The following is a 25260-nucleotide window of genomic DNA, read 5'->3' on the forward strand; positions in this document are numbered from 1 at the left end:
AGTTTGAAAAGAGTCAAGGTTTCAAGAACATTCCGCCAAATAAATATTATTCGTGTTAAGTTCAAGTTTTTATTTTGTCGATTGTAATAGTAGCGAGCTTCCGTAATCTTCCCACGTTTGTCTATGAACTATTTGTTCTACGGTGTGTTTCTGACTTTGGTTTTGAATTACACTCTGGAAGTACGTCGTATTAAGTCACTTATGCAACTCTGTAAATTAAGCACAGCTTGATAAGCTGACAAATTCAGAATCCGAAAGTTAGTATACAGTCCTGAAAGTCTGATAAACCAATGAAAATTTATAAAATACCGCCACCATTGAGTAGGTGTTAAAAAATTACAGTAAGTAGTTAGAGAGGGGAATATTTCTCACAAAATTAGGGCAGTTGAGCTGAAACAAAATTCTAATAGCGGTCCAGAGATTAGAAGGCGTTGAGATAAAAAGGCCCAGGTAGATTAGCGTTCGGTTAACCGAGATTAAAAACACAGTTTAAGTCAATTCAGGGCGACCTCGTAGTCCAGTTAAAAAGCTTTTTGAAAAATCAGCATTAGTTGCGAGTAGTCCAGTCCAGAACAAAAGTACGGTGCGTAGAAAGCATCTTATGGGAACGTGAAAAATTCAAAAGTGTCACCATTGGGGTGGTTTAAAAAGGGGAAGGTCATTCCATTCAGTACTCAGCGTAAATCGAGCTTTTATGTTGTATTCGCCAGTTAGCTAAAGGGTGTCATTTCACAACAAAAAATAAAATTTATTACGCCAAGGGATATTTGTGTACACCACTGTGGGAGTGCGAAGTATTTTATTGTATCCTATTTAGACAGGAAGAAACAGTATGTTTGTCAAAGATCGAAAGTTCTATTCATGGCTGTAGGTAGAACATCACTAGCTCTAAAAACTTTGTATACCTAATGACATAGAAAAACAAAAAATGAGACATTGCCACATTTCTAAGATTGTAAGTATTCGGGGCTCTTTCATAAATGGGAAAATTAGTTGTTTATACGTTTTACTGAACTAATATTGTATTACAAACATTCCTTATAATAATGGCACTTTCGTTTGACTGTCCCTCCATCTGTTCATGTACCTTTGAGTGGATTGATATGAATTAAATATTGATATTTATTTTATAAACTAGAGAAAATGCGCTTTGTTTACTGTACAGGATTACAGATACTCGTTTTGTATAAATGTTGAGTTCTGAGCTTACAAAGATTCCATATGGCCCTGATTGTTTTGTTAATGAACTCAAAAAAAGAAAACAAAAATTATTTTTAATTTTTTTTAATTTATTGCATGGTTGACCATTATAACAAGGAAATATACAGGAATTCATTTTTTAATTAATTTTGAAACTGGCACAAACAAACTTCCGAGGAACTGGAGATCTGATTAGAGTTATGGCTGACACCGTTAAATACAGAGCTAAAAAGGATTTTTACTTTTGAGTTTTCTGAAATCAAAATTAGAGGAAGTAGAGTTTTGTACCCCTCCCCCCTCCTCAATAGTAATACTTTCCCTAATGGAACTATGTGGTAAACTGTCCAACACAGCTCCATTTGAATTAGTTTCCCTTAGCCACCTGTTGCCGAACAAAATTCGAAAATTCGTTTTCGTTGTGAAGTTATTTGACGGCAGAATGGACACACAAACAGAACGAAATCAATAGTATGCCAATCGCATTTTTCAGCTAACTACTTTAGAACCTTATTTATACAGCATTTGTATAGCGATTTGAATGCGAAATTGTGGAAATTCAAAGGCTTTTAAATATCTGAAGCATTGCACGAATGCAAATTTAATACAATTGCGCAACTAATTATTTAAGCAATCGAGCACCCACGATTAAACTTAATGAACCTCTCAGTTGAAGTTTATTAGACGTTTGGAAAGCAATGAATTCATGAGGTCTAGCTAGAAGAGTGACTGAAATGTTAATTAAGAAACTAATTATATGATTTCGCATAATAACTAATCATTCGTAACATTATGAAGATATATGACGAAAATAATATACCTTTGAATAGGTACAACTTTATTATCAAAGACACTGCCTCGGGAATGTAGAAATAGGTACTGCGTCATAACACAGATGCAAATTGTCCTGATATACGTCAGAGAATTTAACTGAAATTAAGTACGCTCGCTGGGCAAATAAGTTTGCGAGTAACGTACATAATTGTTCAGACTAACCCAAGAAAACTTGCTGCCATGAAGATAGTGTAAGTTCGGGGTTATCTATTAACATTTCACATATTTTTAATCCGAAAGGTGTGATTTTGTCAATATAAAAAGGCACTCGCACTGCCTCAATGTTTCATAATTTTCACCTCGCCAATATAAAATTGAAAGGTTATTGTAATCACTCAAAATACTGATTTTGAGATTTTAACGTATCTTTACGTTTTAAGGTCTCAGGAGTATATAGTTTTAAAAAAATGCGTACAGCATGATTTTTAATCCGAAACTGCTCGATCGATTTGGTTGAAATTTGAAACAAATGTTCCGTTAAATGGTCTTTGAGCGCTGTCAAGATTTTTTTCTGAAACTACTTTAGAATCAACTACTTTCGTTTCGTCTGTAAAAAGGGCGAAGAAAATGGGATTTTCCTCTCTAGTGAGGAAAGTAGAAAACAATTGCTACGTTAATCTTAATAATGACATTTTATATTGAAACATACCCGTATCTAGATTGCTATGTGTTAAAAGTTAAACTGCATTATTGCATACGATAACTTTTCAATTTTAATTGTAGTTTCAGAAAAAATCTAGGAAAAAATTATGTGTACAACTTGAGAAGAAAGTGTTTTTGCACGGTGGTGTACTCTAGAAACGATCAAAAGCAAAACATACACGTTATAAAATTACCTAAAACACTGTGAGGTAAACCATTACCACTTGATATACGAGTATATGAATATTTGTTTCTGCCAAGTTTGATAAAAAAAAATCGCGACTCCTTCTTGGTGTTACGATTTCCACATCACTGAGTACCTATACTTGAGGGTTTAATGCAAAACTTCAATATAAGATTTCCATGCTCTTGAGGGGACGTACAGAACCTTAGATTTGTATCAAAATTTAACTGTAAGGTTCGCCACAAAATTCGATTATGGAAAGTTTCACTATTGAGCGACTTTTCACAACGACCAAAACACTCCTAGCTCTCATTTATTTTTTATAGTGTTATTATTATTAGGTTCCACCCAAAACCTTATTACAGATTTTTTCCGAATCTTGAGGTACTGTCGGGAACTCTAATCGAACTCAGAAATTCTAGCTAAAAACGGTCCCAAAAATCCACTTAATAGTGCGAAACTTCATTAGAAACAGTTTTTAAGACTTATGGCCGTTTGCACCGATAAATTTAAGTGATGCTTAGCTTAAGCGTAGCTTAAAATCCATGGCAACGATTATTGAGACAATGGTTGCCATGGATTTTAAGCTACGCTTAAGCTAAGCTCCACTTAAGTTTATCGGTGCAAACGGCCATAAATAGCTTTTTATTAGACGATGCCAGTCAATTCTATCAAGATAATTATGACCTACCTATTAATACGAGGCGAACGTCTCAATTATAAACGTAATGAGCACGTACAAAGTGCCATGGTAACTTCATAGAGAAAGACACAGGGCTAATCGTTGATGAGTAGTCTCAATGAACAATCTGCCTTGAGATGAATATGAATATTGATATCGACAATAAAATAGCGTTTGATCAGAAAATGTGGCAAGATTTAATATGGAAAAGAACGCGTACTTGCAAATTACTGTAATTGTATGGGAATAATGAAGCTGTTATTTTTTATAGCACGGTAGCACGGCTCTCTTCACTTCAGACAAGACAACATCTGTTCTCCTAGAACGTTTTTCTCATATTTTTAATCTAATCCGCAAGTGCTTAAAAATGTCTGTCAAGTCAGTTTATAGTGTATTTCAAGAAATATAGGTGATATTTATAATTCTTCTAATAACTGAAGTTCTTCTCATTTATTGACTATTTGTACCTTCAAAGTACTGCACTTCCTCGTTTACAAACTTTTCCCAGGAATATATCCACTTTGTAAAACATTCCTGATAAATTTCTTTCGTAATGCTCTTACATCTTGTGGGGAAATTGTTTTTGTGGTGAAGAAACTAGATTGGATAAACAACTAAGAAGGAACGACAATGCGCAATGCGGAGCGGCCCATCCCACACGGATCCCCGAGGGAAAACTTACACTTCAAGGTTGCATTTCAGATGGTGTATAGTTGGTTGCCTAAGTGGCTTCCGATTATCATTACGTTTGTCGATGATAGCGCGTATCATGTATTTTATACATTAGTCTCTCTACTCATCGCCTACGTAAACCCGATCAATCCGAGGGTATTATTTCTCAACGCTGGGATCACGTAGAAAGTTACATTTTATCTTATTTAACATATTTTAACACCTACATCTGCCGAATTAAGTTTACAAAAAATTATTATTATCGCTGCAAGTAGGTTGCTCCAATTTAAGCAAGGAACACAATCATGAGAGTTTAGGGCGACTGTAATCATCTAGGCATCTTTCACATATTCATTTTTATGAGAAATACGGGAAAGTATACCGCAGTTATTGTTTGGTAGGTATATAAAGTAAAAAGTCGATCAGTTGGAGATAGGGTTTTTAATAAACAAAAATCCCCACTCAAGCAAACAAATAATGGAAACAAATTCTTATTATTGGCCAAGCGAGAAGGAATCAATTTTCGTCGTAAAAAATATGTAAATTAAGATTTCAAGATTAATAAACAATGGTTTGAATAAACAGTCAAGAAGGAATGTTTTCTACCAACTATTGCCATCTTTCTTACCCTCTATCAAAACAGGGGGTGGATAGGGGGGGCTGGTTTTATCCTGTATGGTACTCTAATCAAAGGTCTCAACGAGAGGAATTAATTCTAGAATTAATTTCTACCAACAATAATCCTCCTCCTCGGCGCCTTATCGTAATCTGATATAATTCCTTATAAAGGGTTTTTCGTTAAGAACGCTCGAACTTTGAAATGAAATAAAACAACCTATTTAAGTTATATTACCACAATTTTTATAATATTTCAAAGGATATTCGATGACATTATGTATGGAAAATAATTTCGGCCAAATGGCCCCCGCGACTCCGCTGTGCATGTTGTATTCTGGTGGACCAATTTTTGGACATCTTCGCTTAAACTGGGCTCAATTTCAGAAAGAACTCGAGTTATGCTGGCATTTAGGGCAGTAATTGACTGTGGTTTTTCTGCGTAGACTAGGGAACTTAACTTTATATGGATGAATACCCAAGTCTAGGTGCAAAATCTGCCAATTTGACGTCCCAGAAAGACCCAGTTCTTGCGCACGACGCAAAATGAACTGTCTGGGGTTTTCTCGCATACTGTCCCGAACGGCAATAATATTCTCCAACGATCTTGCATTTCTTTGACGCACAGGAACTGCTTCATCAACCACTGACCCCGTTGTCTCAAATTTTTTTATTAAACAACTGATTGTGGTATCTGCAGGACGGCCATGAAAGCCATAAATTGCACGCAACGCACAGAACGTTAGGCGAACGCAGCACTGATTTTGATAATCAATTTTAACAATTTCTACGCGTTTTTGAAGGGAATAGCGTCCCATGGTGAAATGAGAGGACTAAATAAGTACTCATGCCAAATTTGACAGCATATCTAATGATAGAGTCAAAACTTTACTGTTACTCACAGAGTGATTGAGGCTTAGGGCTTAAGGCTTTGTCAGCATAAAAGTTGTGCATAATTTGTACCTGTTATATCATTGAGTAATTTAATCCTTCACTCAACGGTTATATATCATTCTCATTACCCATCGCCTATGTACATCCTTTTAATCCTAGGGTATTATTTCTCAATGCTAGGATCATGTAGAAAGTTACATTTTATCTTTTTTACTATATTTTAACACATGTACACTTGGCGAATGATGTTTGACAAAAATATCTACGTTTTTCGTTTTTGCTTGCTAAACAAATTAACTGTAGTTAACTGTAGATATGTTATACAATTATATGGTATTTTAGTAGGGGGTTTGCGCATGTGCGAACCGAACCAACGAGGATAATTGGTAATAGATTTTGAATTAAAGTAATCGCCTACATTAAAACCTGAAAAATACGCATTAGACACTCACACGAATGCCACGGTTTCACCACTTCTTACTCTGCTTTTATTGTTATGCAGTTTTTGTGAAAACACCGTAATTATTTCACGGTTGCCATTACATGAATTAGGATTATTCAAGTACTCGTAGCGCAGATTTAGGTCAATATAGATGTGTACGTAGGTATATTAAGACAGTTATTTCTATAATTGCAGGTATGGAGAAAACCGAAAGCAGCCTTCTACATCGAAGCAGCACTTCGAAAACACTCAACAGCACAAGAAGGTCGACTATTATTAATAGTACGGCATCATGTAAACAGCTATCGGCAAAATCCACATCCTTTGATGTTTCTAATGATTATGAGAATGGCGAAGCAAGCAACAAGTTATTTAATGTAGAAATAACTGAACGGAATTAATTGTAAATTAATCATCCTTTAATTAGACTAAGATTTCGTATTTTGTACATACAAAAATTCTATGGTATGTAATGTTTGTATGTAACCATTATTCTTATATGTATGTCTCTTTGAATAGACGTATGTGATTAGTGGTACATGTTAAAGAGAAATAGATTTTGTCTTTCATGTTACGAAGAGTTGCTTTTGTGTGTGTGTAATGAAAAAATCAACGACATGAAGCCCTTGAATTAAATACTTGTATTCAGGTTCACGGTAGAATACGTTGACAAGACACCGTGGTCTGTCCACAATCATAACATGTGCAAAACTGAATAAATCAGGCATCGATAAATTAGTGAACATTGAAAACTTAAGTAAGTTACATTGGTATTAATCCTTGAAGAGGAAATTAACTACTTACTAATTACAACTTGGTTAATTGACCAATGAAAATAAATAACCCCTTGCTCAGTTTTTGTTATCTTCGCTCCAAGCGTCGTCTGTAGGTTAACTAGGCAAGATGTTATCTTTGCGCTCACGATGGCGTCGAAGGATAGCCGTCAAGGTCAATTAAAGCTGGAACTAATCACTAAACGTGGATTTTTTTATTTCGCCCCTTGTTGGGCGATAATTGTAACTCTACTAAGTCTATCTAACAGTTTGTCTCTAATAATTAGGTTTAACAGTGTTATGAATGCAGTCCTAGTGCGCATTTCATGAATTCACTTATTCCCGTGTTTACTCTGCTTTTATTTTAGCACTTCTCACTTAAACTAGTTCGATCAGTTTCACTCTGTTGAACCTCCGCACTTGTTGGTTGTTGTCAAGAAGTTGCGGATGAAACCTTTCTTCATTAATTATTATCATACCTCAAATTAATAAGAGGGTTATTAGAAAATAATATTGACAATGAAACGTCAAAAAGGCAACGGTTGACAAATAAATTGATTCCCACTGCGAATGGCCCAATATCTTTTCGGCTTTCTTTTATGACGACAAATTTAAGCGGAGCTTAGCTGAAGTGTAACTTAAAATCCATGGCAACGATTATTGAGACAAAGGTTGCCATGGATTTTAAGCGACGCTTAAATTTGTCGGTGCTTACGGCCATAAGAAATTTATTTATTTTTCATTTGCCTATTATATGTCAATTATATCTGTCATATGTGATATATGAAGCAGTCTATTACGCCCAAGGGCATAATGAGAGGGCATAATGGATTGTCATCTCATTATGCCCTCAAACGGCCTGTCAAATTGATTGACGGAGTTATATTATGTCATAAAAAAGATGCAACTTGATTCGTATGGAGCACTTTAATGTTGGGCAAACAATAATCATGACATTTGTATATTGGAAATGCATTCTTTGGAATGATGAAAAATAAAATGTTGTATGCACCTCAGGCATTACTCAATATTTAACCCTCGGGCGACTTACAATCTCTCTCTGTCGCCCTCGGCATAAATATCGCCTTAATGCCCTTGATGCATAAATAACTATTATAGCCTCCATATGAGAGATGAGTTGTATCTTGATCAAAAACTAATTCCGCTACGCGTCGTGCCCTTAAACTCGTTGCGCGTGCTTTAAAGACTTGATTATACACTTGTTTCTTAATATACTGTTACACATTTCACGTTTTGATCGTTTCTTATCCCATGAAAGCATTTAAAATTATACCAAGTATCCTCATAAAAGGACGACAAAACAATGACGTTTAGATCAACTTAATTGTCAATTTATACATATGTGCCTTTGTTGTTTGTTATTTGTTGTTCTTGTTTGGTTGATAGTTTTTAATTTCGATAGGTATGTGCGCTTCTACAACGGCATAGGTTTAAACAACCAGGATTAGCCTTCTCTCGGTGTTTCAGCCGTTGGCTCATGGGCAAGGGTTTTACGAGTATATATTTTATTTTTATTGTTATTTTGTTTCTTTTCTTGTCGTGAAGGAGTCCCTTACGTAAGTGCGCGAAACGTTGACTTTTCGTTCAATATTGACACGGTGTTGCTCGCATCTTACTGACTCTGGTCTTCCACTCTGACAAGATAAATATTAGTTACTGAAATTCATACCGACGTTTGAATGAAAATGAAAGCGAAGGAATATTCATTCCACAGCGCAATTCTTAATAAATTCTACAAAAACAGCACCGTGATATTCATTTAGGTAATTATTCACTCTGTAATCCTGATTGTTTTGTGCAACGTTGTGCCCTGAATAATGCGAATTCATGATGGGGCATAAATAAACCTTTCTTTCTAAATAAGCAGACTCACCCGAGAGCTCAATGTTAGGAATCATACGGACAATAAAGTGAAAACGAATGTGTAAATAAACAATATCCTCTGTAAGGACAACGTACAGTTGAAATGTGAAACAGCGATAAAAGCAATAGAGGTGATAGATGTTGCTTTAGGGAAGCCAACAAAAATAGTCAGATACCTTTTATATTTACTTGGACATGTTGCTCTTTCTGGTTACATGGGTCAATAACTATATTTATATTATATTAAGAGGACAAACTTGGTGTTTAATAAAGACCTTAATCTAAACGTTAATGTCAATTTCAATTTTGTAGAAACGAGATACCAAGTCGTGTTACGATTTTTACAGTATGATATTCAATGTCAGTTTAAAAATAAGATTCTTCTACAAGACCACTGTGCAAAAATGAGCATTCAAAGACCGCTGTGGAGACAACCAAAATTTACAATTGAATGTAAGATCTAATCAGTAAATCGTGTTTGCCATTTCGTAGTTTGCAGTATCTTTTAATACAGCTTTGCTTCAGTTCACGAAACAAACAAACTAATTTGTGTATACATTTCTATTCTGACAATCTTCCTTCGGTAATCCTTATGTAAATAAACATGGACGTGGCTGAGGAAGCGGCTTATAATAATTGTAAAAAAAAGTTTTCAGAGGAAACATAATAAATCATTACTGCAGTGAGAAAACAAAGGTGACAACTAACTTAAACAATATTATTTCAAAGGAATATACAAACAGGATATGATAAATCACATACAAATTTCAGTAGGGGAATTTTTTGTCACTCCGCTCGCATTTGGAAACCAGACTTTTAATCCGGCTCTTATTCATTAGCACTGATCCTTCAACTCGTAGAAGTCGATTGGCGAAGGTTTGACATCGCTGTCTGTTTTCATTTTCGAGAACTTTTACGAAGAAAAGTCAAAAAGACAAACAACCAAAACCATGACATAAGGAAAATTTATTTCGAAAAATTCCCCTAAAGATGTATAGTGGGTTACGTTGGTTGGGCAGTCTTGACTGAAACCTTGCTCATGGGCTGAGAAAACATTTCAGAATTTGACCTTGAAATCAATTGACATCAATTTAATTCAATATTTACAGGTTAAATAGACCGATTAATTTTAAAAAACTAGTTGACACATATTCAATTTATACTCCGCATTTGCACTAAATTGCATAAAATGAGTATACACTGACTTTCATTGAAATCGAAGAATCCTACTAGATAGCCTTGTATGAAATAAAATAGAAATTTATTGCTATCGTTAATTGCTGTTTGATGTTTATAACTGAAAGTGTTTCTAAGAATAGACTAATCTATATGGTTTATTTTATTAGGGTGTGGACGTTTTACGTGTACGATTGCATCCTAAAACGTCAAGCGCTCTTTCCCGGAATCCAATTATTGATGGTTATTATTGTGAGAAATGTTCAAAAAAACCACGTAACAAGTCGAACCAAATGAATCGTAAATAGGGAAAGTAGGTGTCGTGGGGTGTGAGCTAAGGGTGGGGGAGGGGTTAAAGGTCCCTTTTTTTTTAGTTTTTCGTGAATAATTGAAAACGATTGCTCCTAATCCAAATTTTGCTCTAGAGAATTAAACAGCATAAAATTATCTACAAAATGATATAGCACAGTATATAATAATAATAATACTTAATGAAATACAGAGGGAAGAAAAATCAAAAATTTTAAAATAGTCGTAATCTTTGAATATAGACTATACTAATCAAAGGTCGTAATACACGGCAAGTCTGATTCCGATTATGTTACGTTGGCGAGATTGTGTGGGCAGGAGTCAAAATCGTTATCGTCGTCGTCGTCATCGATGGCATCGTTCGGGGCTCCATTCGTGCACATGCCAAGGCAATTGCCGCAAGCGACGGAGCAAGCAATGCCTGTTTTGCGGCAGCCACACCTGTACCCAGTTGTACATCGGCAAAATATTGTGTTAAGTATCGCCTCGGGTGCCACTGGATCATTTGTGGTTACTGGGAATAATACCCCGTCTTCTCCTTTGGCACAACCCCATTGAGTGGGCGGTAAGGGGTTTTTGTATCTGTAAAAAATCACAGACCGCTCTCTTTTTTCCTAAAACTGTCTACTTGCTCATCTTTTCTCAGAATACTAGATCTTACTAATCCATTGATTCCTTTTTTCCCCACTTGACATATATTACAGTCAACATCATCCTCGCAAATTAAACACTTATCAGCCATAGTTAATCATGTGGCATCAAGTAAAGTAAAACACAAGTCAATTAAACACACTAGCTTAAAGATGCTCAACTTATCTTAAAGACTCACTAAAGACAATGAAACTGAATGAGTTCGTTCGCGTCGTTGCATTTGAATAGATGAACAATAGGAGCCTCATAGCCTGATTAGAGTGAACTAATGACGTCCTTGCTGTCCACCAGCATGCACTGACCTCTCCGTGGATCTCCACCATCCCGCCTACGTAATATAATCGTATTCGGGATCCCCGTGTGCGTATCGGTTAAAATTTTAAAAATTTTGATTTTTCTTCCCTCTGGATCTCATTAAGTATTATTATTATTATATACTGTGCTATATCATTTTGTAGATAATTTTATGCTGTTTAATTCTCTAGAGCAAAATTTTTAACTAGGAGCAACCGCTTTCAAATTATTCACGAAAAACTAAAAAAAAGGGACCTTTAACCCCTCCCCCCCCCGCCCTTAGCTCACACCCCACCCCTCAGTACTTTCAGTATGTTGTTCAGGATACCTTCCCCTACATGTGTGCCAAAATTGGCTTCTACATGATTTTTTTCCTCTATTCAGCCTTTTTTTGGGTTTCGTTGCCTGGACTAAAAAGGTAAAAGGGCAACGTGTTTCATTCCTCTGGCACCCCGAGGGATACCGGAGGCGGGCTGCTCTGGGTTTCCTGACCCTCTTCAACCAGAAACGGGAATGTAAGGATAGGTAAAGTTAAGGATGGGAACGGAAGGAATGGGGTGCTGAGAGGGAAGAGTACTGCCCCAGAATCACACAGAGCAGTCGGCAGCAGGCATCGAACCCACAACCTTCCGAATAGCAATCGGCAACGTAACCACCGCGCCACCGGGTTCCGTTCTGAATTTTGTATGCCGTTGTATGTCTTTTATACCCCATTTCTGTGGGAATAAACCCTCAAGGTTCTGGTATGGAACTTATAAATTTATAGTGGGTTGGGTTGGTAGAGCAGCTGAAAGCCAGCCTACTTAAAAATAAAGGTCAAACTAAAGGAACAAAAGGAAACGGGCATAGATAATTTATTTTGTGAAGGGGTACGTGCATCCGGTCAAATCGGGAGTTGTTTAAAACTGAAAATGTTTTTGCCATGAAGGGGTACGTGCATCCGGTCAAATCGGGAGTTGTTTAAAACTGAAAATGTTTTTGCCATGTAATAATTTTCTCAGCTTGTCGTTTTAATACCATTGCATAATATTACTCCATTGTACGTCGGCATATAAATTTCACGGGTAATGTTTTGGAATTTATTGAACCACGGTCTGAAATGATTTTATGATTGCTACTGTAATCAGCGAGACAGTACATAGTGCATATCGCTGTCATAAATTAATTGATGCAATAACCTGAGAAACAATTATACACACAATTACGAAGCAATCATTGCAGTCAAGTTCTATAAAACTAAATGAGCAGTTTTAGTTATCTTTTTATAGTTTTAAGAACACCACCGTGAAAATGAAAATGGATGTAATAATTGTTTTTTTTCCACTACTTTTTTTAAGTATTCCTTGCAAATCGAATGCACAAAGCGAAGATTCTTTAAAGTTGGTGCATGTGGTAAGTACATCATCTAACGAGACACGTTAAATAAGTGGGCTATTTTGTAGCTCTTTCGACATGGTGACCGTACACCCTTACGTATTAAATATGCAACAGATCCATACAGAAGGGAGAAATACTTTCCTTACGGCTATTCGCAATTGACCAATGTAATGACACACAAAATCGCACTCGTAATTATTTCACCTTTTTAGACGGGGAAACAAAGATCTTACAATTTGGGGAAATCTTTGAGAAATCGGTATGATGAATTTCTTAGTAAAACTTACTGGATGTCGGAAGTATCAGCATATACTACAGATACTGGCCGCAGTAAAGCCACTTTGTCTCTCGTATTAGCTGGTTTGTATCCCCCCAGGGGAACTCCCTTGGAATGGGATCTGCAACTAAACTGGAATCCAATAAATTATGAAGTTCTGCCCAAAACGCAGTCGGTAAATACTAATCACGTCTTAATGATCGCATCAAAAACATCTTGCAGTTATTAGTATTGCCCAATGAGAAATGTGAAAACTTCTTCAACGCCCTTACATCGTACATGAACACAAGTGAAGCTAAGAAGATTATGACAAAATATGACGATATCAAGGAAATAATGGAAAACAATACAGGATTAAGCTATAATGATCCTTTTATGTACCTAATACTATATGATTATATTATTGTCCAAGTATGACTCCGGTTGACATGTTAGTGCTCTTTATCAACATACTTATTGCAGGAAGAACAAGGCTTAGATCGACCTAAGTGGATCACACCCATACTGCCAAGACTGGAGCAAGCTTTTGTGGACGTAATGGAGATATTTCGGTCTACTAAGAGTTTACAACGATCTATGATTGGGGGTTTAATACAAAAAATAGCAGAAGATTCCATGTTAAAATTAAAGAATGGGCCAAAATATAAGAATAGAAAATTGTTTATGTATTCGGCACACGACACCAACGTGGCGTTGCTTTTGAATACAATTGGTTCTTCCACCTTAGTCGAACGCCCACCTTACACTGCTGCTGTTATAATGGAACTTCATACTATTAATGATGTTCATGGAATAAAGGTAATCGCTTTTCCTCAGAAACAGTTATTAACTACTATGTTTTTAGGCATTTTACCAACCCTATGTAACTGATAAACCACGTGCCGTATCCATTGGACAGTGCGGGGAATTTTGCCCGTTATACCAATTCATCGGATTATTTAAGGATATCTTTCTTGAGAGCGGTGATTGCTGAAATATAATTTGGACTAAACAGTTAAACCTTCTACCACACAATAAAAATGCCCCAGTCATCCTTTCTTGTGCGCAATCTGCCACTACCACTTCTTTAAATCTGGAATGTGGTTCCTTTGCTCAATGTGGTTCCTTTGCTCAATAATTCTCAAAGTTACTTGTCTTCCTATGATCCGTTAGCACAACGCAACCGTTACCGTGGAAGACGCTTACTGCATAAATTGTTTCGAAATAATTAGTGAACCTAGAACAAATCAGGATTGGTAGCACAAAAAGCCTTAACCAATGGAAATTAATTAATGGCCGCCATTTTTAACGTGTGTTTATTTAGCTAAATATTGCGTAAGAATGACTTTTTGAGAGCTTCGGGTACATTCTCGGTCTGAGATTCAAAGGGACTAGTACGGTCCCCAAAGCACTCGCGGTTTGAAATTCAAGGCGACCAAATAGGTACCAAGAAATTCTCAATTCTTGCGGTTCCGAATAACATAAAAAATTTGTTCCCATAAAAAACGGCCTAACCGTGAAAATTATAATAATTCGATGTTTTTCCGAAAAAAGAAAATTCGTGCTAGATTTGGGTGGTATTAACCGGAATAAACATTGACACAAAAAAGGATGAAATAATAAATTAACGGGAGGTTTAAGTTCCTGTAAATAAAAATTTACGCCCATAAATAAACAAAGATAACTTTCATTACACGAACAGTAAACCCGCCAATTCAAGTGTACGCGATAAAGAACTTTGTAACACCAACCTGAATAAATTGCAAAAATTGACAGCAGAAGTTAGGTATAATTAAGAATTGTAAATCGCCGTACCGACGGAACCTAAAAGGGCCAGAATTATTTTAGTACGCATAGCGTCGCCTGTTAATATAAGAACATCAAATATGTTTCTCGCAGGAAACTATTGCACCAGTTGCAAGGGAAGAAATCTACGAGTATATAATTATCTAGTACCTAATATTCTCTCTTAATCAAATCAAATGCATTGTCAAATAATAAACATAAATTATATCATCTGCTTTAGTCTGACCTCACAAGACCCAACCCACGATGAAACACCTAAGTGCAGATGTGAAAATTTAGATTGATTTTGTATTTTGAACTTTTACCTCGCCTGTCAGTCGGTATTCCAAATCGTGGGAGAATCAAAACAATCAATAAATCCTTGCTACTACTTTACATTAATTTTGATATTACAACATTATAAAAACGTTCATACATGACATTCTGCAAAATTGTAAATGACACTGACCTTGTTTACAGTTTATTTTCGAGATTTTATTATTGCATCATACTGTCTAGTGTTTCGTGCTACTGATTCCCTGTAAAGGTATTACCATTTTTCATTGAAATGGGAAAGTTCATGAATTGAAACACCTTGTGATTATGTCACATTTACATTACTTACAGATAAAAATCATGACGTATATATGATTAAATGATGAAAAGATCTCACGTCCATTTTGCTAAGATTTAAAACATGTAATAAGCAAATTATTTTTTGGTTTTATGACTGCGACTCGAATCATAGCTCTCGAAAATACTACTTGTGCTTGACTGTTATTTAAAGTTTAAATATGTTTGGAAAAACCGCGTTGTATGTGTTCATGTTAACATTTTTTGTGACTGTGAAAGGTGAAATAAATGATGTTACCACTTTGAAATATGTCCACCTGGTAAGGAATTTCAAAAATCACGACATATAAACTTTAAGGTGCTTTCAGTTATTTCGCCATGGGCACAGAACACCATTAAACAATAAGACTTATCCAACAGATCCACATAAAGATGAAACGTTTTATCCATATGGTTTTGGCACACTAACAAATGTAAGGTTTTGCAGAAAATGAATTATTTACCTACAGTTGCCTTCAGGAAGGGAAAAGGGCATCGTATGAACTTGGTGAATGGTTACAGAAGCGCTACAAACACTACTTAGGATACTTGTATTATCCAGAGTTGGTTGAGGCCTTTACAACACCGACTGTTAGGACTCAAATGACTATGGCCCTTGTTTTAGCTGGGCTTTTCCCACCAAAAGGGACTGTGTTGGAATGGAATAAGAATTTAAACTGGCAACCAACCGTATATACAGAGTTGAGCCGTAATGACAAAGTAGGAAAATGCCTGTGTCCCTTTTGAACAATCTGCAACAGGTATCAGGTAACAATTTTCCTCTCGAAACGCGCTTGTTCTTTCGAGAGTATAGTGAATGTTGCAAATTGTTTTAAGAGCTCTTTATAGTAATGGTTTAGTTTTATTTTAAATATGATAGACAATGAGTAAATTCCAGTTATTGTATTCGCCTTTCAACAACAACTGTACCACCTACCACGAGCTTTATAAGGATTTTTTACGGTCAGAAGAAGGTATGAAGCTTTTAAAATCGACCTTTGGTTCACATAATTATATAAAAAAAAATACGAAATGGGACAAAGATCCTTTGTCAGTTATTTTCGGCACTATGGACAAACTGGTTATTCAGGTACGTGTGTATTTAATCAGCATGCCTGAAAACGGGAAATTGTAGAAAGAGTTAAAGTTGCCTCTGCCGGAATGGGCTAACGGGATATTTCCAGATGGGCTTACAAGCGATTTTCTTGATTTTCTACAGAGTACATCAGGAAACTCAAAGCTTAAGCAAATGACAGGAGGTAAGCTTGACTTTTTAAAAAAAAATTTTACACAATCCATTCCTCAATATTGTCATAAGAAAAAAACATATTATTTATATGCCTAATGTTGTAGATATTAATGCTTTCCCTTATTCCTTGTGTGCTCTTTTCCAAAATCCTTGTGGGAAACTGGGATAGATCTAATTTATAATTCGGGCATTTTCTTGTATAATTTAAGCATCCCAAAGGACTTAATTTATACAATGTTCCATTAGACGCATGCGAATACATCGCGAACTCACATTCAAATGTATACATGATTAGTATGATTTATTTTACCCAAATCGTCCTGAAACCTTCATTTTCATGCCTACTTTCTGTCAAGAAGTGTGATGGCAAATGTTATAAGCAATTTTGTACTAATCGTACAATACTATCGCATTTTTCGCTATAAGTAAAAGGTGTTAATACTAAGTTGTTACACCCGAAAACGGCAGTTAGAACAGCGAACTTCGAATTCGAAGTTATTGGCGTTCTTTTGTTATTCGAATAATCGTCATAACTCCCTTATTTTAAGGACTATTGAAAAAAAACTTTCAAAACTCTTTCAGCTCTCTAAAACGTTTGTACTCGTATTTGCAATTATTTTTTATTTTTTCAAATAGCAAAATAGTTGATCAAAAATTGCAAAAAAACATTTTTTAATAACCACCCTATTGATTTTTGAAAGCAAAACATTTATAAAACCCGTACACCATCTACTATGTATAACATTGGTCCTAAACATGTTTTCAATTTCGATTTCCAAAATATTTAGGATCTATATCCTTGCTAGTTTTCGAGATCCTTAAGCTGAACCGGACCTTTCAGTCGTTGATTTGTTGCTCACTGTGCAACTCATTTTATATGTTGAGGGGGGGGGGGGGCAGGTAATTAGTTAGGGTTTGTTGTGTAAACGCAGAGCTCGTCGCAGTTGCATGCTTTGCTTCATGGATTTACATCGTGCTTCTCAGCAACTTGGTTTGTTAGTATAAAATGCTCCCTATGCTGAGGTTTATGTTACCATTCCATTGTTTTCATTGCGCTTCTTGTAATACAACGTGAATTTTCATTGCAGGCTATTTACTACAGAAGATTCTAAAAGACACAAATTTGAAATTAACAGATCAATTACCCAAAAAACAAAAAATGAGCTTGTATGCTGGACATGATGTTTCAATTTTTAGTTTTTTGAGCATAATGGAAGTGTATAAGCGACATCGTCCTCAATACACGGCATGTGTTATTGTGGAAGTTCACACTATAAAAAACATAGATAGAATAAGGGTATTATTTACCATTTAATGGTAGAGAGTTCTCTATGGTTTTCTTGCTTTAGATTTTGTACAAGGAAGAATCAAGCAGTAATGAAGCTAAGGTTTTAATTGTACCTGGATGTGAAGAGTTTTGTCCGTTAACGAAATTTACGGAAATACTAAAGGATAATATATTTGATGACGAAATCTGCAGCAAAGATAAACAGTGTTGTAGGTTATAGTCACTTAGACCGAATAGCAAATGAAGGGAACAGTCTTGAAAGATTGAAATTAATTTATGTAGCACTTTTGTTTATGTTTCTTAATTTAGTGAATCTCTATTAATCTAATTATACTAATGATTATTGAACTGTATAATAATAGTCGCAATAATAATACCTACTTAAAAATTACCCTTACTATTAAGCCCAATTAAAACAAATTAATAAAGTAAAGGCCAAAAACCATCAATTTATTGTAGCGAACATTCCAGAAATCTCGATAGAGACCGAAGTGCCACGAAAGATTACTCATCAGCGATCGAAGGTGGATGTGACGCAATTATTCCGGGGAAAATGACGTGTTTATTCTAGATCATTCCAAATCGTTGCGTTTCAGTCAGTTCTAAATTCGATGCGCTTGTGTTATGTTATAAATTGTAATACTTACAGTTTTATAAATTAATCCATTTTAAGACTGTTAGAAATTCATTGTTTATGCCAATAGTGACCAGATCTACGTCAGAAAAAATGGTCGAGATGAGACGAAAGCCGATCAGCAGTCCATGGAAGCTAAAATCGACACTGATAAACAATAAATAAGAGGTATGATTCAAGATGAGATACAGAGTGTCCAAAATGAGATACAGAGTATCCAAGATAAAATTCATGTGGTAGAAAATGAAATGAAAACTGAAATCGACGAACTACGAAAAAGATTTACGAGATACGACTGAACGCGAAAAGAGTAATGTGTCATCTGTGATAACACAAGATCTACCTGCTGTTCCACAATCGTTCCGCAAAGAAGCCGCCGAAACATGAAATATTGGTACGACAAAAGTTCTGGTTAAGCCACCAACATTCATTGCAAAATCACTGTAGTCTACCGACTCGAGAAAACACCTAACGCATGTTCGGCAAATGAATTTGAACTCATTCCCAACCAAGTTAAAGAAAAGCACTGAGATTGGGACGTGTGCCCCAGTCGCTCCAGTTCCGTGTTGTGTCCAAGGGTGATGACCAGAAAGGCATCAACCTATGATCATAGACTCTACAATTGTAAGATGGTTCTTTTAAAAGGGTTCTAGAAAATGACGATGGCACTACAAGAAGCGTGCAGTAAGTGATACCGAAAAGCAGGAAATCTGTGGTACTACTACAGACACACGTTGGTATATCGGGAGGACGTTTATTTAGAAGCGCCGAACACCCTGGTAAACGTGCAGGAACAATTCTACTGGGTAAATTTTGAACAAAATGTGATGGAATAGTACAGAAAATGGGCACCTTGTGCCACAATTAGCGAACCAGTAGGAAAGAAGAAGGTACCAATGTGGCAATACAATATGGGAAGTCCATTTGAAAGAAGATCCATTGATATTGATAGCTGCTGGAAATGAATACGTTTTGGTAGCCATGGACTATTTCAGTCAATCGACAGAATCGACAACCAGCGTGACTGGGACCAAATTTGTTCCTGATGGCGAACCGTTCTGCGGTACAGGAAACTGCAGGACTTCGATTGTCGTGCGATTTGCAATTTGGTACAAGACCCGGTCATAAATAAACTGTGTGCAACGAGTACGTGGAAAGCCCGAGTCAGAAATCGGGTGCCATCCATGATAAAGTTCGCCATAATAATTATGCAGTTGACCCAAGCGGGTGGTTATCATTTTATATGGTAAGACGGTTTTCTTCATTAATGGAGGAGGAGTCTCCGCTACAACGGTCGCGTCGTCCGTGTTGCAGATTACCAATTTCTAATTGCATATCACTGTGTGAAAGCGGACTCTTTGCTGTTAATAGTTGCAACAAATAAAATCCCAGCAAAAAGGCAAATCCCATGGCGCTGTCATCAAACTGACTCCAGTACTGAAAAATTTATTCATTTCCAAAGTTTTTTTTACAATAATATAATAAAAAAGAACATTCAGGCTCACTGATTATATCATTATCCGCATTAAACTTTTAGTAGCTAATTTATATTGAATAAATTCAAAACACTATTGATCCAGTCCACGTACATTCCCACTTTTGTAAAAATTGTAAAAAAGCTTGTGTCACAAAATGACGTCCCTAACCGACGTGGGCTAACACTAACAATACCTTCCAGTACCCACGTTTTGTTCCCATATTTATCAAACACTAGCCCTCCCCCACTATCTCCATTGCACACACCTGTACCTACGTACCACAAAATTACTAGTTACTATCAAAAGGAAACCTTACCATTCTGCCACCCAGCACAAAATGTAGTAAAAGTGACATATTTTTTAAAATCCTGATGTTGTGCATCTATGCAACGGTTGTTTGATACCGCTGGTAAATACGTCGCCTTTAAGGTCTCGCTGTACGTATCATGCTCAGTAATTCCCATCCCCACAATCTTCAAACCACTTTTATTGTACAATACTTTTATAAAATCAATACTAACCATTCCTAGTGTACCATTATCGAGAAACCGAGTGAAATCCTTATCATTCCAGTCGATACACACTGGTTTAATATACTCAGATAATTCTACCATTCTATTTAAAATCAAAATTGCAAGGTCAGATCCATAATTTCCTGTTACATCCTGGTAGTGGGGTTGTATCACAATTGTGGATACGTCGAAAGTGGTAGGAGAATACTTTATCTTTTCGAAGTTTCGAAAGTGCTTTCCTAGCGCAACTTTTAAGTCCGAAGCTTTAATCGACCAAACACAGTGAGCCGCTGTAATAATTAATATTCGTTTGAATATGTGCGAATAAAGTAACTTACTAGCCTGTGATAATGGCCTGCTCGGTTATCAAGCTTCCGCCACACCAGAAAGTCCAGTTTCCATGTTGCAAGCTGTAAAGCGTGGCATGCCAAGGCCACCTTTGCTTTTCAGAGTTCCATCCATGTACAATTAAAGGGGTTGCTAGTGGTGCTGTTATTCCGCATTCTAGCAATCCGTATTAGACCTAAGGTCATTTTACCGTTACTCACCTGGTTCACACAGAAGTTGTCCTCGACTCCACGTACCATCTGGTTGGCATATAGACCGATGGTCTCCCACCTGACGATGCTTTTTTCTATAATAAACCTTACACCTTGAATATGCAATTGCACCTACGGGTAATGGATTTCGACAAGACCTTGGTCCATCCTTAGATTTGCATTTTATGTCGACTCTTTGTGACATAAGTGGCGGACACAGTATTTCTGAAATACCATTCGTCAATTCCTTAGAAATTTTTACTCACAGTACCTTTACGGCAATACTTTCCGCCGAGACAATTTCGTCCATCACAAATCACTTTTGATTCATCTGACCCATCAACGCAATCATTGAAACCATCGCATAAAGTGTCGAATTTAACACATCCTCCATGTTTACATCGATATGTATCTTCTGGGCATACAAAATCATGATTTCTGCATATGTGTAAACTTTCATCGGAATTATCTGAACAGTCGTTAATGGTGTCGCATATCTTTTCTAGAGGAATGCATTCGCGAGATAGGCATTGAAATTCTGAGGTTCTGCAGATCATTTGTGGGTAATGTTATTTGCGTGAAAATGATTTGGACAAAGTACTTACGTGCAACCTTCACTTCTCTCACAGTTGATTTCGTCCGATTTATCTACACAATTATGTACCCCATCACATCGAGCATGTCTCTTTATGCAAGCACCGTAGTAACACCGAAACATATCCTTTGGACATCTATAATATTACTCGGTTAATTTCATCAAATCTGGGTCTGTTGGACTTACATGATATGATGGCACAGCGTTCTTGACTCGTCAGATCCATCAGGACACTGATGTAACCCATCACATATCTCATGCAGTTCTATCTTCGTACCATCGACACACACAAACCCAGTGCTGTTATTTGATTTTACAACTACAAAGTAGACAGTGAAAATATTCGTGAAAATAATGTGCCAGACGAACTTACCTGCCACGTAAAATAGAATAATGATAAACACATACATTGTTAGCACCTATTAGTTCAATAGAAACATTTACATTAATGAATATCACGCCTGGGCACTTATAATATACCTCTTCAAACAAAGGGTCTATTGTATGTCAAGAGAAAATGGACAGTAAAGTCTATAGAAATTATATAAGCATATTCTATTGAAATGGTGCAGAACAAACTATTTATGTTTCACAGAAAATTATTGTTTTATAAAGACGCAGTTTACTAGCCATTTTAGACCTGTTTGTTTTCACTTCATTGTGTGTAGAGGGGCGAAACCCAGACAATCAATATCTAATGAGTATACAATGGGGCATCAGCAACGAAGAAACTTCCAACGTTGGACTCATTGTGAAATATACCCAAAAAATTCTGAAACTGTCGATATAAGTAAGGGCCCTATCTTCATAAGTTCGAACATTAGCATTTAATTAGTGTAATTTCCTTTCAAAAGGAGCGGGTTTTCATCACGTCATTGAAAATGTTTTTTCAGGCCCAGAATTTCAATCGATTTCACCCTATAATTTGGTACAACTTTTAAAGGGATTCGATTTCTTTATTTCTATATTCATGTATAAACACACGTTAAATTTTAAGAAAGAGTCGTTATATACTCTTTTATTTCTAAAATATTTGAAAGAATTTTATACAATCAAATTGCCGAGTACCTTGAAACTAATAAGTTGTTGCATATGGAACGATAGGGTTTCAGAAACCAAAAAAGCACAAGACATGCACTATCAAAGTTTATAAATAATACTCTTACTTGCTTTGAAGAGGGAAAATACTCATTAGCGATTTTCCTGGACCTATCAAAGGCGTTTGATAGTGTCTCACATCATATACTAATGCGTAAACTTAAAGAAATATATAATTTTGACGTAAATAGCCTAAAGGTAATAGAATCGTATCTGTCTGATAGATTCCAACATGTGACTACTAACGGAGTGACCTCTGATAAATTACGCATTAAAAGAGGAGTACCGCAGGGGTCAATATTAGGTCCCCTGCTGTTTCTAATATATTTTAATGATTTTCCTTATTATATAAAACCGTATGCGGACTGCATTCTCTACGCAGATGACTCAACGCTCTTGGTAAACCGAGAAACTCTGCATGATGTCTTGCCCATACGAGATGTACTACTCTCTCTTACAACCACATGGTGTACTGCAAATGTCCACATTAAAGAGACACACCTATAATAACCCCGAATCTATTAAGTTTCTCGGATTACATATCGACGCTACGTTAACATTAAAAATGCATACTAGAAATACTTGTAAAAAAATAAGCAGTAACATCTATCGCAGAAACTCATTCCGCGCATTGCGTATACTAACTCTGCCAGCGCGGAAGAAATTACGTCACCATTTTACGTGTAGGTAAATATAATATCCAAGTGGAAACTTTCCTAAAAGTGAGATCGCAGTAACGCGCAGTTTTTAAAAAGGTTCACGAATTCACTGTGAAGGAACCAACGGCTAAAGCACGCATTTTGTTCATCGCTTGCAAATTCAAAATTTTAACCAAGGAGCAGTACGATTTAAATACAAATCAAGTTACTGGAGTCAATTTATTCGAGGAGACTGAACGCATAGGAGGGTGGCAGAATTCCAAACAACCAGGAGGTGGCTATCTACGACGTCAATAATTTGCGATTCTCAGAAAAAATTCCAAGGTTCGACATCGACGGAATGGAGTTCAACAAACTTCCGTTGAATCAAGAGACTTCATTCCTAAGGTAAAAGACAATATTCCTTTATACGAATTAAATCCAACGGCGTACGCATTTTAAAACTAGCGGTACTTTTGCGTAAGAATAAATGACAATTTATCTGTTCGAATCTAACCCGCGGACTGAAGTGCTAAAGTATTTTCAAAAATTAGAATTGTTTACATAGTGTAGGTTTAGGTTTCTTTTTAGGTTCATCGTAACTGTAATTATTTTCTTTATTTGCATGTTTAATTAAAATAAATGTATTCTAATAAAATTAATGTACGCTTTTGCAATCGTAATTATTACAATCACTAATTTTTACTCACAGAAACAAAAAGGTTCCAAAATTCAAACGTATACCGAATTATGAAAATTGCTTAATTCCTCCAGGCATAGTAGAGTATCAATTTCGGTAGTTGTATCTTGCCCAAATCTTGATTATTTGTTGAAATTAACCAAATACCTGCGAAGATGCAAATTGGCCTAATTATTCCTTATTACTTACCCATTTATTTACCTGAGCTAGCTGGAAGTATGAAAGTAAAATTAAGGTAAGTTCCAAAAAGTTTCGAGTTGGTTTTTGCTGACTATGCACTGTCGCTGGTCTTCCTCTTACTGATACAGGACCGCTGCTATGCTGCATCCGCTGGCTTCTGTTTGGAGCACAAATTTCCTCAGGATCCCGGGGCATACCTCCAGTGTCATTAGCCTCTGAAAGGTGGATGGCGCGTTCTTTAGTCCGGACGGCATCGCCCGTAACAGGCGCCGTCGGGAGTCGAAAAGGCGGTGAGTGCACGAGACTCAAGTGCGAGGAGATCAGTATCCAGATTTGCGGTCCAGCCAGGAGAGCTCCCCAATGTGCTAAGTGTCTAGTGGATAAGTGGTAGGGTGGAGCCTTCGTCTCGGGTGCAGCCATTCAGGCTGTGGTAGTCCACCCAGAAGCGAGCGTTACCGTCCTTCATTTGGACTGGGGACGAATAACTGGAGGTTATTACAAACACAAAAGATAGTCAAATTCACATTTATCTCTAAAACATTATTAAGCGTCAGAGCAAAGCGAAGCAAACTTTATAGGGGGTCGATGGTGTCCGTCTGTCCGTCCGTGCCTGAACACGATAACTGTCAAACGCTTGGACCGATTTGGTGCAAACTTTGCACAGTTGACCTATATGCTAGTAATAAGTCTACTGAAAAATCAAATCAAATGACCCCTTGCGGTCACGCTTATCTGTCCCTGCCAAACGCTCGAACCTATTCGTGTCAAACTTAATGCCCATGTAACAAGTCTATTGAAAATGGGACAAATCCAATGACCAACACAAAAAAACGAAAATGTCTTAATTGTCAACATGGAAATTTCTACCCTTCGTTCGAGAACAACATAATTCCTTCTTCTGAACACATTGTAATTGGAATACTCCTCTTTCCGTTTCCTCCTTCGTAAGTATATTGACAAACATTGCCGAATCCTGATAAACATCGAGTCCCCAATACCTTGTCAAGTTAAACATGTCCTGAAATTTCTACGAAGTAAATGGAAAGATTTAATGTGAGCATCTCCTCTGC

The 25260-nt window shown here is 36.5% G+C and overlaps 4 protein-coding genes across 4 annotated transcripts in view; 2 read left to right on the forward strand and 2 right to left on the reverse strand.

Moving 5' to 3' along the window:
• Positions 1–6496, forward strand: part of LOC116179534 (RYamide receptor-like) — a 69956-nt gene extending 63460 nt beyond the window's left edge. The window contains exon 5 of the mRNA XM_031499329.1: positions 6358–6496. Within this exon, the coding sequence (XP_031355189.1) occupies positions 6358–6442 (85 nt within the window). The 3' untranslated portion in view covers positions 6443–6496. The remainder of the gene's footprint in view (positions 1–6357) is intronic.
• Positions 6497–10521: 4025 nt separating this feature from the next.
• On the reverse strand, positions 10522–11126 carry LOC116179114. The gene is made up of 2 exons (XM_031498829.1): positions 10966–11126; positions 10522–10918 (listed from the first exon to the last, which is right to left on the reverse strand). Exons 1-2 carry the CDS (start codon positions 11044–11046, stop codon positions 10592–10594), a joined length of 408 nt encoding a protein of 135 aa, XP_031354689.1. The 5' UTR covers positions 11047–11126; the 3' UTR covers positions 10522–10591.
• Positions 11127–12438: 1312 nt separating this feature from the next.
• On the forward strand, positions 12439–18156 carry LOC116179535. The gene is made up of 13 exons (XM_031499330.1): positions 12439–12641; positions 12692–12793; positions 12839–13078; positions 13126–13314; positions 13366–13701; positions 13748–13800; positions 15455–15560; positions 15609–15713; positions 15760–15999; positions 16178–16369; positions 16415–16538; positions 17617–17825; positions 17878–18156. Exons 1-13 carry the CDS (start codon positions 12540–12542, stop codon positions 18034–18036), a joined length of 2157 nt encoding a protein of 718 aa, XP_031355190.1. The 5' UTR covers positions 12439–12539; the 3' UTR covers positions 18037–18156.
• Positions 18157–19880: 1724 nt separating this feature from the next.
• Positions 19881–22031, reverse strand: LOC116178569 (modular serine protease-like). The gene is made up of 9 exons (XM_031498114.1): positions 21948–22031; positions 21761–21893; positions 21585–21710; positions 21251–21525; positions 20989–21204; positions 20783–20944; positions 20450–20730; positions 20245–20401; positions 19881–20199 (listed from the first exon to the last, which is right to left on the reverse strand). Exons 1-9 carry the CDS (start codon positions 21982–21984, stop codon positions 19991–19993), a joined length of 1596 nt encoding a protein of 531 aa, XP_031353974.1. The 5' UTR covers positions 21985–22031; the 3' UTR covers positions 19881–19990.
• Between the last annotated feature and the right edge of the window lie 3229 nt (positions 22032–25260).

The sequence above is a fragment of the Photinus pyralis genome, unplaced genomic scaffold (assembly GCF_008802855.1).
Source record: "Photinus pyralis isolate 1611_PpyrPB1 unplaced genomic scaffold, Ppyr1.3 Ppyr1.4_LG8, whole genome shotgun sequence".
Taxonomy (NCBI): Eukaryota; Metazoa; Arthropoda; class Insecta; order Coleoptera; family Lampyridae; genus Photinus; species Photinus pyralis.